We start from the raw sequence: 14,197 nt of genomic DNA, 5'->3' as shown, positions 1-14,197 counted from the left end.
TTTTTTTCTTTTTTCCTCAAGCATTTCTCTCTAATTCTTTTTTTTTAAATATAATTTTCTTAATCTTCTGATTTCTTGCAATTTGTGGAACATTTCTTACTGATGCTCATTACCTTTTTTCCCATGTTTTTTAAAAGAAATCGCACCAGTTTGGTCAGGGTTCAAAGGTTAAAAATACTGAAAGACGTCTGAAAGCAGCACAAGAAAAGTAATGTTGCACCAGTTTTCAAAGGATTAAATGAAAATTAAAAAAAGAAACACTGAGGAAACAATTTTGTTCACCAGAGAACAGAATCTAATCCGGTTAGCTTCGCCCTGTGTGTTGTTTAGCATCACTTTTGTCAAGTTTGGTTCAAACGCAGCATTACGAGTACAAGAATATGAGTAGAAAAGCTGAGTTAAAGGAACAGGTGTTTTCCTGCGTTAAGAAGAAACACTCAAAAGGCCGAGAGGAACGCCGTCACTTACAGGTAACAACAACTATGAGCCATGACCAGCAGCACCTGCACCACACCATTTTTGTTTTTTCATACACATTTCTAAGCATCAGTGGGCGGGTTTCCATTAACCATCAAAGTGCGCAAATTAATAATATTAACAATAATACATCATATTTATAAAATGGTATTTCAGGTGATTCAAAAAAGTCGTATTTTGCAAAATGCAAATGCAAACACTTCTTTTTGTCTTTTCCAGGTCACATGATGCTGTGTCTATGTGCTGTCAGTAGGAACTGGCTCCCTCATGATGCAGCAGGAGCTACAAGAGCTGTTATTGCATCACATAACTCTGAAGTCCGGAAGTTTTGAATCCACAATTCCTCTGTGAAATCGTGGACTACATCTCCCAGAAATCCCTCATACGTGTCCGCTCCCACGTATAAGGGGCTCGCCTTTCCATCATGGCTCCATAACACGCCTACGTGGCCTTGGATTGGAAATAATGACGGCTAGTTTGGTGGCTGCAATAGAAATAAAGCTGCTAATGTTTTGAACATCCATCGCCATGGTTACTGGGATGTTATCACCAGAGGAGAAGCTGCAGAGCATCACTCAGTGGAAACGCAGTCATCTTGCAATGGTGTTTTATTGATATTCTGTAAATATCGCTTACGTTTTTGCGCAAATCTGTAATGGAAACCCGCCTTCTGAGCTCTAAAGTTACAGTTTTCTGCCTCGTCTACTTTCCTTTGACTTATTATTGCTACATCAACACTGTGTCCTTCATCAACGCTGCAGGAATCTGTACTACACACACACACACACACACGTACAGACTCCGAGCGTCCGTTCGCCCTACATGTCGGTGTTGTGAGGAGGTTATGTGATCCACACATGTACTACAGCAGACATGTAGTACTACAGTATCAACACACACACGCAACTTCTCCAATTACTGCGTCTCATCTCGGCTGCACCTCTTCTCCTCGTATTTCAGCTCTCCAAGTGAACATGACGGCCTCAGAGGAGGCGATAACAAGAGCCTGTGTGTGTGTGTGTGTGTGTGTGTGTGTGTGCGCATGTGTGTGTGTGCTGCTGGACATTTCACACAGCACATGATTGTAGCTGTTGGATGAGGAAATGTGTGCGCTCACAGTTGCATGGGGATCTTTGTGCACTCAAGTTAAAAGTTTAGAATCGGAGCTCCGGCTTTTGCTGAGAGAGAACAGACGCAGTCAATTAAAGAAATCAGGAAATGTTGAGACGATTGAGACTCCCAGACCTCATTAATAGCCCCTGATACTTTGGATAAGCTCTGTTTTTTATCTGATATTATATTGAGAAACTCATTTTGTACAACAGCGTTTGGAGAAATCTGACGTCACCCTGACAGCCGCCATGTTTTTCATGTTTGAAGATAAGTTGTGCGTTCAGCCGATCAGGAACAGGAACAGGTTTCACGTTGATATCAAGACCTATTTTATGTGATATCGTCCTAAAATGATTAAAATCTCAGTCTGCTCTGTGTTGGATGTTGTTGTTGTTGTTGTTGTTTTCTGGTTTAGTTTGTCTAATTTGGTTTGATTTTTTTTTCTTTGTCTGACTGTGAGTCCTTTTATATCGATATAATTTGTATGTGTGTATGAAGTTTAAACGTCAGTATTTTTGAATGTTAAATAGGAAATGTGAATGACAAAAAATCTCCGTCTCCTGCTGAAAGACTGCGTTCTGTTTGATGTTAAAGTGGAAACAGACAAGTTTATTTCTCCAGTCGTGGAAATGGCAGACGGTGAACTCGAAAACAAAATGCAGTGTATCCAACTGTCGTGCAACAAAAACAGAAGCAGGAAAGCACTTTTGTTTCACCCCGTTACCAGAGCATCAGTTTACTTTTCGCAGTTACTGTCCCTACTGGTGGGAAATGACAGACGGTGACCTAGAAAGCAAAATGAGTCCAACCATCGCACGACGAAAACAGGAAGATGAGAGTGTTTTTGTTTTCCCTGGTAGATATCCCAAATTACCAAAGACTATTAATGTAAATTCTTTGCATTTACTATCAGCAGTAGGGGAAATGTCAGACAATGGACCCGCCGAAGTAACTAGAAAATAAACGCAGCGTGTCCTGTGCTGTTGGTAGTTTCTGGGCTCTGAGAAAAACAGAAAGCAATCCGACACAAAAATAATACTACTTGTACACACTAGAGAAGAAAAGTTGTCTGTTTCCACTTCAAACGTCTGCGTAAGTTCAGTCACAATAACTGTTGTTACATCTCAAACCGAACGTACCAAAAAACTTTTGAGAGTTTTAAAAAAAAGTAGTACTACATTACAAATATAGGCTACCTGAATTAGTCTCCAACTGTGTGTTTTCAGGTCCTGTCAATCCAGCTCTTATAGCACCTCTCCACCAATTGCAACACTGTAAACACACACACACGCACACACACACACACACACAGGTAATCTTGTTGCCGTCCCCAGGGACGAGCTGAAATGCTGAGGCAGAGTAACTTCCTCTTCACTCTGCATTTCACCTCCAAACACCAACAGGACCGTAAACCTCAGCTCCACGTCGGCCCGTCGTCACAAATCATTCAGGTGTGTGTTATTTGCTCTCTGATGAGGAAAACCCGCAGAGTTACGATATTGAGTCGCACATTTTCTCACAGAAAAGTAAAGCAGGAGCCGTCAGACAGTTCAAGACCCCGCGTGGTCTTTCTTTGCTTCTCCACGGCGGAGTTACGACATTCATGAGGAGCCTCTCTGCAGGCCGGACCTTTCTCTGATAAACTGATGAACTCACCGTAAGGCTTACGCAGATATACTGCTGTGGTCTCGGATAGTCTGACACACACTGCGCTGGATAAAGGGAAACACTCGGCCAGAGAGAAAAGCCTCCTGTGGTGCTTTCATTTCTCTTCTCTCTCATATCTCCTCATCTCTGTTATCCTCTGTAATTACTCCGCGCGCTCCCTTTTCGTCAGATGCGTCCGTTGCCGTGCGTGCTGCTTCGGCGGACGGACAGAGGGTGGGAGGAGTAATGCAGCTCTGCGGTGGAGAAGGTGGAGGTCGCGGAGTTGGAGGAAGAGGAGGAGGAGGTGAGTCCGCAGGCTTCGCAGGCCAGAGCCAGCTGCCTCAGAGCATCCAGGGAATCCATCTTCGCCCCCCGTAACAGATCGCTCTGACCCTGCAGCGCACGGAGAGACGCCAATATGACCGTGTGACATTTCATCAAAAGAAGCATTTGATTTACAGCTGTGATACTCAATTTACGGCCCGCGGGCCAAATCTGGGCCCCATAAGGGAGCCCCAAAACAATCTCCAATTCACAAAAAAAATACAGTGATTCTCATTGTTTTTGTACTTTTAGTATATTTAAGGTGCCAGAGTGCATAAAACAGCTTTAAAATGGAGCTTGTTTACCAAAAACAGTTTTAGTGGAGGATCCCACACCCCCCCGACAGAGGTCCCGGCTATAATCCTGATGTCCTACAATCCCAAAATCTTGAAATGTCCTAAAATCCTATAAAATTGTATCAGGCTACTGCGACTGGCCCCTGGCTTTGTCATTTTGAAAAAGTGGCCCCTGAGCATGCTCAATATATCTGTGCCACCACATTCTGATCAGTTCATGGTTAAAGTCCAAGTGGACGTTTGCGCCAAATTTGAGGAAACTCCCTCAAAGCCTTCAGAAAATACTGCGCTCACAAGAAAGAAAAGAACCCAAGGTCACAGTGACCTCTGACCACTAATAAATTTGTTATTAAGTCTGAGTGAACGTTTGTGCCAAATTAAAAAAAAAACCTACGACGTGTTCTTGAGATATTGCGTGAATGGGACAAACAAAGTCACTGTGATCTTCACCTTTGACCACCAAAATATCATCAGTTCATTGCTGAGTCTAAGTGGACGTTTGGGTCAAATATAAAGAAATTCCTTCAAGCTGCTGTTATAATATTGCATTCACAAGAAGAGGACAGATGGACGGACAACCTGAAAAGATAATGCTTCTGGCTACAGCTAACGTCGGGGCGGAGGCGTAATAAACGTACAGCCAGGTTTATGAATTCTGATTAAATTTGCAGAAAAGTCTCAGACGTGTCACAGCTACAATAAAATAAAAAGAAAATGTAAAAGAAAAGAAAAGGAAGTTATTGAACTTATTTAACGTCTTGGTGCAGGTAATTAATCCTATAAATTCAGAGTTTTTATTATCACCACGAGTACCTTGAGGACCGTGATGTTCCAGGTGAAACTCTCCACAGCTTTGTTCTGCTTGCGTCCCTTCAGTCCCTCCTTCTCCCCGAGCCGAGAGAGATCCTCGTGGAAGTCCATGCCTAACACACACACACACACACACACACACACACACACACACACACACACAGGAGCTTTGCATCAGTTCACAGTGACAGGTGGACGAGCATCAACAACTCAAACTCAGGTAAAATTTAACTGTCGAGTGTGAGAGTGACGTGCTTGACCTGTTTTTGTGACTAACACAAAATGTCTCGAGGCAAATGTCACAAACGCGTCTTGACAGGTTGGTTGTCAGACACTGGATTTACATATTTATGCAAAAGTGTCTTCCCTCATGACATTTATGTTGACAGATAAAGGTCAGCAGTTATCTAAGACACAGGGAGGGGTCCAATAATACACAGGTCTGACTGTTTACAGCAGGGACCCTCGACTGGCTCTGCTGAGGGGCCACAGAAGGCCAGGGGCCAGTCACCGCAGCCCCGTACATGATTCTAGGATTTTAGGACATTTCTAGAATTTTAGGACATTTCTGGGATTTTAGGATGCTTCTAGGAGTTTGGGACAATCCTAGGATTTAAGGACATTTATCTATAAGTAGGATGCTTCTTGGATTTTAGGATTTTTCTGGTATTTCAGGACGTTTCGAAGATTGCAGGACAGTTCTCAGATTTTAGGATGTTTCTAGGATTTTAGGACACGTTAGGAATTTAGGACGTTTTTAGGATTTTAGAGTGTTTCTGGATTTTCAAGAGGTTTCTATGATATCAATAGGTTACAAGGAATTCGGGATATTTCAAGGATTTCCGGACGTTCCTAGGATTTTTGGATGTTTTTAGGACTTTAAAATGTTTCTAGGTTTTCAGGACATTTCTAGGATTTCTGGATGGTTCTAGGATTTTATATCGTTTCCAGGCTTTTAGGACGTGTCTAGGATTTCAGGATGTTTCTAGGATTTTGGGGCGTTACTAAGATTTTTCTGTTTCATGCACTCTGGCAACTCAAAGTACAAAAACAATTCTCAGTGTGGTTCACTGTATTTTTATTGAGAATCAGAAAATGATGTGGGGGCCACCCGGCTCCCTATCAGGGGCCAGATTTGGCCCACAGGCCGTAAGTTGAGTAGCACTGATGCTGTTGCATTGTGCATTACACCTGAAGCTGCTTAGAAAAACCTAAAATATTCATGTAAGACAGAACTGCAACTTTATCGTGAACAACTTTTCAAGCAAACATACTTTCAAAAAAATGCGTCTCATTTGAAAAATACAAAAATGACGAGCGCCTTTCTCTAATTAGAAATCCATACCGACTAACGTTTGAGGGTGTCAAAATCACCGGCGGCTTCTGCAGCTCCGCTCGTAAAGTTGTTTACTGACAGATTCTCTGAGGAGTCGCCCTCATTAAGTTCGGCTGTTTGATGTTTCCAGTCAGATTTGCTCATTTGGGGAATTTTTAGGATTTGGGTGCTTTAGTGGTTTTATTCATGAGAGCTCATCAAAACCATCTTCACTCAGTTCATTAGCGCCTGGTGTCACATCGTCCACTCATTCGTCTCTCACGTTACCTTCTCTCTGCACCTGGGCGATCCGCTCCTGAACAGCGTCTGCGTTCTCGATCAGCTGTTTCTGGGCCGCAATCATCTGCACAGACAGGAAGGAAGTCTGTGTTACTCTGCTTGTTTAAAAGCAAAAACTACAAAAACCCACAGAGATTTATTTCAAATGGTACGACGAGTGGTGAAGCTTCCAAAGACGTCAGGCTGGAAATGAGAAAAATGTGCGATTTATTTCATGTCATGGTGCGTCCATGAAATATATCAGAGCTAAAACGATTTGTCCATAAATCCAACAGGTCAACAGGAATTTATCAGAAACTACTATGATAATTTGTCCTGTAATTAAGTACATTTTTAACCTGTTTCAGCCTCCAAAATGTGGACTGAATACATTGTTGTGTGGGATTTATGTTATGCAAGTGAGTCAAGACGAAACTTTGATGAATATTTTTCACTGTTGTTTCACATTTTATAGGTCGAGATTATTGATTAATCAAGAAACACGATCAGCAGATTGATCAATCAATAATTAAAATAATTGCTAGCAGAGGCGGGGCACTGCCACTGAGTCACATGACTCTGAGAACTTGCTTTACTGACGCTGAGAAAGGATTCGAGCAGACTTGGTTTTCAGAGAAAATTTAAATAAAAAAAGAATGACACTTTCTGTGCACTTTTGAATTAATTAATTTTATCAGTGATTATTAAAATAAAACACTGATACAGACAATAGGCAAAATGCCAAACATCAGCCCCGATAATCCGCTAGGCTGATAATTTGTCGACCTCTAATCTAAACATCATCTAACCCCGAATTTCATGGAAATTAACAATCCCATCCTGCCAGAACCCGTGACTGAGTGAAGGCCCCTTCATCACTGCTTGCAGCTTTAATTTTTTATTTTTTATTTTGCACCAAGACAATAAGGCAAATTCCTTATATGTTAAAATCTTCTCTGCAATAAACCTGATTCTGATTCTGAAGTGAAGAAGAACACGAGGGGCTGATCTGACTGCTCCGAGCTGCAGAGAAACACAAAGCATGAAGTCTGTTTTAAATAAAGAGAGAAGAAGAAGAAGACTGGCTACAGGGCAGCAGAGACAGAGAGAGGAGTGTGAGATGAGTCAGCCGTGTGTGTGTGTGTGTGTGTGTGTGTGAGAGAGAGAGCGCCCAGGAAGGCTGAGAGAGGTGTGATGTACGACTGGAGATCACACCAACTGTGGCTTCATGACACTGACCTGCTGGCCTCACATTTTCTGGGTTCACACTCAAACATCATTAGCTGCTCTGACGTGCACAAACACGACGTGGCGTTCAGACATAAAGCCTTCTCTGTGCTGAGGTGTGTGTGTGTGTGTGTGTGTGTGTGTGTGTGTGTGTGTGGTGTGTGTAACAACCGAGCGGGGAAACAGGTGGGAGAGATTCGTCCTGATCTGATGCAAGAGGAGATGGAGTAGGAGGAAACACAGCTGGCAGTCAGCGTGTGTGTGCGTGCGTGTGTGTGTGTGTGCGTGCGTGTGTGTGTGTGTGTGTGTGTGTGTGTGTGTGTGTGTGTGTGTGTGTGACAGAGAGAGAGAGAGAGAGAAGGAGTGTGGGTGTTTCATGCATGTCACCTCTGAGTGTTGTTCTGCATATTTCATGAATCGGCACACTCAGTTATACAGTGTTGTGTATCACAAACACAATTTGAAACTTTCTGGAAATTTGTTTTAACCAAATTTGAGAAACAAAATGAAGAAAAAAAACTCAACTTCTGAGTAAAATAAGCTGAGGAATTTCCATTTTGTGTCATAAAACCAGTTTCATGTTTCTAAGTGAGCCCAGAGAGAGCTGTTTTAAGAGGCCATTTTTAAATTTTAAGGCTAGATTTTAGGCTTTTTGATTGACTAGATTGACAATAATCTGAATACAAACGTTATTATAATTCAATTCAATTTTTATTTGAAAGGGACACAGCATATTAATGAATGTCAGTATAAAATACAAATTAAATAAAATGTAAGTTAGCGGGGCTGCTAATTCACATCCGTGTCTCAGCAGGTAACAACAGATATTAGAAACATCAAGAACGTTTGTGCCGAATTTAAATAAAGTCTCTTAAGGTGTAAACTAGATTTCGCATTCACAAAAATGAGACAGATGAGGTCACAGTGACCTTTCCCTTTGACCTTTGACCACCAAAATCTAATCAGTTTGTTCTTGAGTCCGAGTGGATGACAAGATGACGACTAAAAAATTTGTTTAAAAAAGAGGGGAGGATCCTTAGAAAATTATGCAAAAAAAATAAGGAAAAATGTGAAATTTAAATATTTCTCAAATAATAATATTTTTATGTTTAAAATTACGTTAACAATAAATAAAACAAATAAAAATTAAAAAAATAATTTTAAGTATTTTTAGGTGATTTTCTTGTTTGTTTGTCTTTTAAACTTTTCCCCCTTATTTTCAGGTAATTTTTTGTAAAATTTAAATTTCTATGGCAAATTTTTGGGACATGTCTTTTTAAGATTGTTGTATTCTCCCCATGTCGTCCCACTCGTTTAGGTTTTAAAAGGGTTAACGGACACGCGGGTGAGCTCTGGGAGGACACAGCAGAGGCTGGAGAGGACTGTCCCTCCGCCCTGCTCTCACTCACCGTGTCGTAGCAGCAGAGAGCAGTTTGCGCGTCGGCTCCGAGAGGTTGACGAGAGGCTCCAGACACGGGTTAGCCCTCCTTCAGCACCATGGTGGCCCCCATGGTGCCCTCGGAGCTCTGCAGCCGGGTGGCCAGGCTCTGGATGCACTGCTTCAGCTTGGCCACCGTGGGGAGCCCACACTGCTCTTTGAAGCTGGCCGTGGCGCTCTGATGAGACGACACAGGAGAGACAGACGAGGAGGAGGAAGATGAGGGACAGGGGAAATAGTATTAGATCAGATGTACAGTTCCGGCTGTAAAATTAAGCTGGGGAAGGTCAGAGAGGGTGACACACACACACACACACACACACACACACACACACACACACACACACACACACACACACACACAGAGGAAACACACACTACCCGTCCTATCCGCTGTCATCTGCTGTGTCTCTTGTGAATTAAATCAATATGGCAGTCATTGCCGCTTTTAATCCAGTGAAATCAGCCTTAGCTTAAGCGCATTTGGCAAAAGAGAAGACAATATGGCATAAATGTGGAACGGAAAAAATCATTTTAGCATTTAGAGCAGTGATACTCAACTTAAGGCCCCTGGGCTAAATCTGGCCCCCCAAACATTTTCTAATTCACAATAAAAGTAAGTGATTCACACTGAGATTTTTTTGTACTTTAATTATGCATCAGTGGCAGAGCGCATAAAACAGCATCAAAGTAGAGCTTGTTGATCAAAAACCGGTGTAGGATCCTCCGCACCCCAGACAGACGCTAAACTCATCAAGTCCTGAAATCCAAGAAACATCCTTAAATCCTTGAAATGTCCTCAAAATCCTCAAAACATCCTTAAAGTCCTTGAAAAGTCTTAAAATCCAAGAAATGTCCTACAGCCCTAGAAACATCCTAAAATCCTGGAAATGTCCTAAAATCCTGGAAATGTCCTAAAATCCTAGAATCGTCCCAAAACTCCACAAATGTCCAATATCACAGAAACGTCCTAAAATCCCAGAAATGTCCTAAAGTCTTATGGATGTCTCAAAATCCTGAAAATGCCCTTAAAACCCAAGAAATGTCTAAATTCCTAGAAAAAAAACTCTAAAAAACTAGAAACCCAAAATCCTAGAAATATCCTGAAATCACAGAAACATTCCAAATTCTAAAAATCTCCTAACATCCTTTAAAAGTACTAAAAACTCTAGAAATGCCCCAAAATCCGATAAACGCGTGGGCTGCTGCGACGGGCCCCGGACCGCTTGTGGACCCCAAAACAAGTAGTATCTCTGATTTAGAGGGGTCTTTTTTGGCTTTTGCAGGTGTGTCGGATACAAAACCGGGTTTGTTAGTGAATCTGACGGACAGAAAAAACGAGAGTCGTGTGTCAGTGTGCTGAAATGTCATTTTGGGTCACTTGATAATGAAGGTAAAAGATCTGTTTCTGCACACACAAGCACCACAATGCGATTTGCCACCTGGAAGAGCTCCAACTGGACGAGTGATTATCACGCCCCACCTGTGTGTGTGTGTGTGTGTGTGTGTGTGTGTGTGTGTGTGTGTGTGTGTGTGTGTGAGACAGACAAACGGCTATAGAGGCATGATGAATAATAACTGAGTGTGGCAGATGAGCCCACAGCTGGACTCGTGGCAGAGAGACAGAGACAGAGAGGAGGAGGAGAGTAAAAGTCTGAGGGAAAGGACGGTGAGATTGAAGGATTATAAGCAGTTTGTGAATGAGTGAGAGTGTGTGTGTGTGTGTGTGTGTGTGTGTGTGTGTGGGTCGGATGATACATGAGATGATAAGGATCTGTCTCCCGCTAGAGATTGTGATCCAACGTTTATACTGATGAAAATATTCAACAACTGTGGGAAATGCTACAAATCAAATATAATAATAATAATAATAATAACTAATAATCCACCCCAGCTAATTTTTAACTTTTTCTTAATCTTTTATTTTTTTGCAGTTTGTGGAAAATGTCTTGCACAGTTGCTCATTATGTTTTTTCTCCAGTGCTTTTAAAAGAAATAAAATACATTTTATTTTATCTGAAGTTTAAGAGGTTTAAATAGTGAAGAAAACTGATGCTGATCTAGGTGTTAAAGGGTTAAAAAGGAAGGAGCAAGCTATCTGGAGCTCTTTGGAAGAGACCGACTTTATCTCCGACATGACGGCTAAACGTTTCTGACAGATTCTGTCAGAAAGAGCCGCGAGCGTCATAGCAACAGCCCTGACGACACACACTGATTGATACACACGCAGACAAATCACAGCTGAACTCAGCCTCATAAACATCGACGAAAGCACACGGAACAAAGGAGCCAAGCGTGTTTGACCTGTTCGTTTTTGAGGCGACGCACGTTCGTTTGGTCAGTTTCACTTCATTTTTTTTTTTCAATGTTACAATCAAATGGCAGTTTCAAAACTTCAGTTTTTACAGTATCTGGCTGTGCTAAATGGTGTATTTTGGTGGGTTATATTTTAACAGGCCTGTGGGTTTATAAGGCATGTTGTCTTTAAAATTTGCAAGAAATTTTTATAGAAAAAAGAAAATTCCCCAAAAAATTTAAAAAGAAAAAAAAGAGTCGCATTTTTTTAAAAACTTTCAAGGAAAAAATGCTTACAAAAATCACACACAAATTTTAAATTAAAATATATATATATATACATATATATATACAGCCAGGCTCCAAAATCTTGTGGGAATACGCCCACAAGAGTCGAGACTGTGGCCGCAGCACAATGTATGAGTGAATGTATAAATAATGTTTTAATGGGATTATCTGTGAGACGCTAAAATGTCCAGATTCAAAAGACACCACCACACCCTTTAGCAACTTCTTCATTGAAGACCAAAATTTTTAACAAAATTAAAATAACAATAATATTATAATTGCAGCAACTACTATCAGTGAAGAAGTCGCTGGAGGGTGTGGTGGTGTCTCTTGAATCTGGACATTTTAGCGCATCACAGATAATCACATTAAATTATTATTTATACATTCACTCGTACCATCTGCTGCGGCCACAGTCTCGACTCTTGAGGCGTATTCCCACAAGATTTTGGAGCCTGGCTGCAGAGATTTGCTCCCACTCGGCCTCGGGAGCATTATCAGTGCGTCTGGGTGCTGATGTCGGTGATCAGGTCTGCTCGGTCTGAAGGTGTCGGATGGGATTGAGATCTAGATGAAGCCGATCAAGTTCAAGAATTGACTTTTTAAAGCAAAAAAGAGGCGTCCACATACTTTTGGCATCACAGATTTCTATCACAATATCTAAAAGCAGATAAAGTGAGAGTGAGGACTTCCACTCTCAGATTGTTTGTGTTCACAGATAAGCTGCTGGCTGCTGTGAGACCAGGTTCTATTTTTGCTGGTATTTATAGAAGCTTTATAATCCTCCTCCACTCTTCTTACTGACTCTCCTTTTGTCGCCGGCTCTCCTCCTCCTCCTCCTCCTCCTCCTCCTCCTCTCTGTCTCTGATTCACCCAGCAGAAAGTCTCAGGTGGAGTCTGATTTCAGCACCGTCATGTAAGCTTCCCCCATACACCCTCATCACCAGACTTCACCAACAAAGCCTAAAAATACAAAAGCTGAGTGACACTCGACCTGCTGCGACTCCGCTGTCTGTGCACTCGGAGCGCCGGAGAAACTATCTGGTTGGACCTTATTCACCAAAATAAAAACAAAAATAATATGATTTTGCTCCTGCTTCGATGAAATGTAGGTGAACTGAATATCAAACATGAAGAACTCTAAACAAACAAAGTCCTGGCTGCTCTGGATAATCCAAAATCCTCACTGAGCAGTTTTTCTTGCAATTCTCCGAAAAAATATTTCAATGAAAACCGTTAAGAAGGTGCTCTGTGGATTATCCAGTGCGGCCGGTACAGTCTGTGCAAACGGCTCGTTTACAGATATTATCTGTGCAGCAGACAAACAGATTTGTGTTTGTGTTGTTTCCCTCCACCCTCTCTCCTGTCCACGTTCTTATTAAACAGACTAATCAAAACTTTTTTTAAACTTGTGCTGCTGATCTGTTTTTGTGTCAGTTTCAGTCTTTCCATTGATCAGAGGCGTCACTAGAACTGTGTCTGCGGCTTCAGGCCCAATTTTTTTAATAAATAGTCACAGACTCACACATACAAACATACCAAAAAATAAAAATAATGCCAAAATAAAAATGATTCTAATAAAAACTAAAATTATAAGAAGTAATAAAAAAAAATTAAATTAAATTTTAAAAAATTCAATTATAAACATAATAACTAAAATTTATATATATATTTTATTTTTTTATTTATATATTTTTCAAAAATAAGAGTAGACCTAAATTACTGACAGGGGTGGCTGTTTTTTTTTTTACCCTCCCTAAAGCTACAAATATTTTTCCTTGTGCTTCCCTGTGTGATGCGGAAAAAATGCATGAAGCATTTGTCACACATGATGTGTTCAAGGACCGTCGAAAATTTTAAAATCAAACTACTGTTTCAAGGCATTATATTTTTAGAGTTTCTGAAAAAAAGGTGTAATTTTGGCATGTTTTATTTTGATGGACCTTTGGGTTTGGAAGGCAAGTTTTCTTTTAAAATCATCAAACGTTTAAAAAAAAAAAAAAAAAAAATCTCAAAAATTAAAAAAAAAAAAAAATTGGTACAATTTTTAAACTTTAAAAGAAAAAAAATCAAAAAATGGTTAAAACATCACCACCAAGTTTAAAAAAAAAAGAAAAAGAAATCAGCAAAAATGTTAAAAGAAAACAAAGATGACATGTTTCCCATCTCACCTGAGCCTCCTCGCGCAGGTCCGTAGCCTCTTTGATGGGGGCACCGGCCGATTTGAAGGTCTCATCCACCACCTTGATGCCGGTGTGCCTCAGCGTGACGTACTCCCGCCCTCGCCTCCCCACCCTCCTCACCGACAGACCTCGCCGCTGGGCCTTCCCGCCTCCTCGCCGGTTGGTGATCGCCACGTGGACAAACAGGCTGGTGTGAGGTAAGGGTTCTCCCGCCATGCCCAGCAGGGGCACGTTGCGGTAGCCGGGCTGAAGGCACTCAAAGGCGATGCTGTACTGGCCGATGAAGTCGTCTCCGATGTAGTCGTCGTCTAACACCACGAAGCGCAGCAGCGCCAGCTCCGGCATGTTGACCTGGAGACGAGAAGCAAACAGTGAAGAAAGAAACAGAGCCATGACTGAAGTGTCACGATATTCTCGCCCACAGACACAGATCTCCCCTGATGATGGGATTTATATCGTTTAAATTTGGCAGAATCTGATTCTTATTCTGATCCTTGTTCTTATC

At 41.4% G+C, this 14,197-nt stretch overlaps 1 protein-coding gene across 1 annotated transcript in view; it reads right to left on the bottom strand.

Moving 5' to 3' along the window:
• Positions 1 to 1,004: 1,004 nt before the first annotated feature.
• The window catches only part of plcl1 (phospholipase C like 1), a 97,220-nt gene continuing 84,027 nt past the window's right edge, over positions 1,005 to 14,197 (bottom strand). The window contains 6 exon segments of the mRNA XM_042494105.1: positions 1,005 to 3,630; positions 4,671 to 4,780; positions 6,271 to 6,346; positions 8,894 to 8,968; positions 8,970 to 9,104; positions 13,681 to 14,043. Of these exon segments, the coding sequence (XP_042350039.1) occupies positions 3,424 to 3,630; positions 4,671 to 4,780; positions 6,271 to 6,346; positions 8,894 to 8,968; positions 8,970 to 9,104; positions 13,681 to 14,043 (966 nt within the window). The 3' untranslated portion in view covers positions 1,005 to 3,423.

The sequence above is a fragment of the Plectropomus leopardus genome, chromosome 10, assembly GCF_008729295.1.
Source record: "Plectropomus leopardus isolate mb chromosome 10, YSFRI_Pleo_2.0, whole genome shotgun sequence".
In the NCBI taxonomy this organism is placed as follows: Eukaryota; Metazoa; Chordata; class Actinopteri; order Perciformes; family Serranidae; genus Plectropomus; species Plectropomus leopardus.
This window is presented reverse-complemented; position numbering and strand designations above follow the sequence as displayed.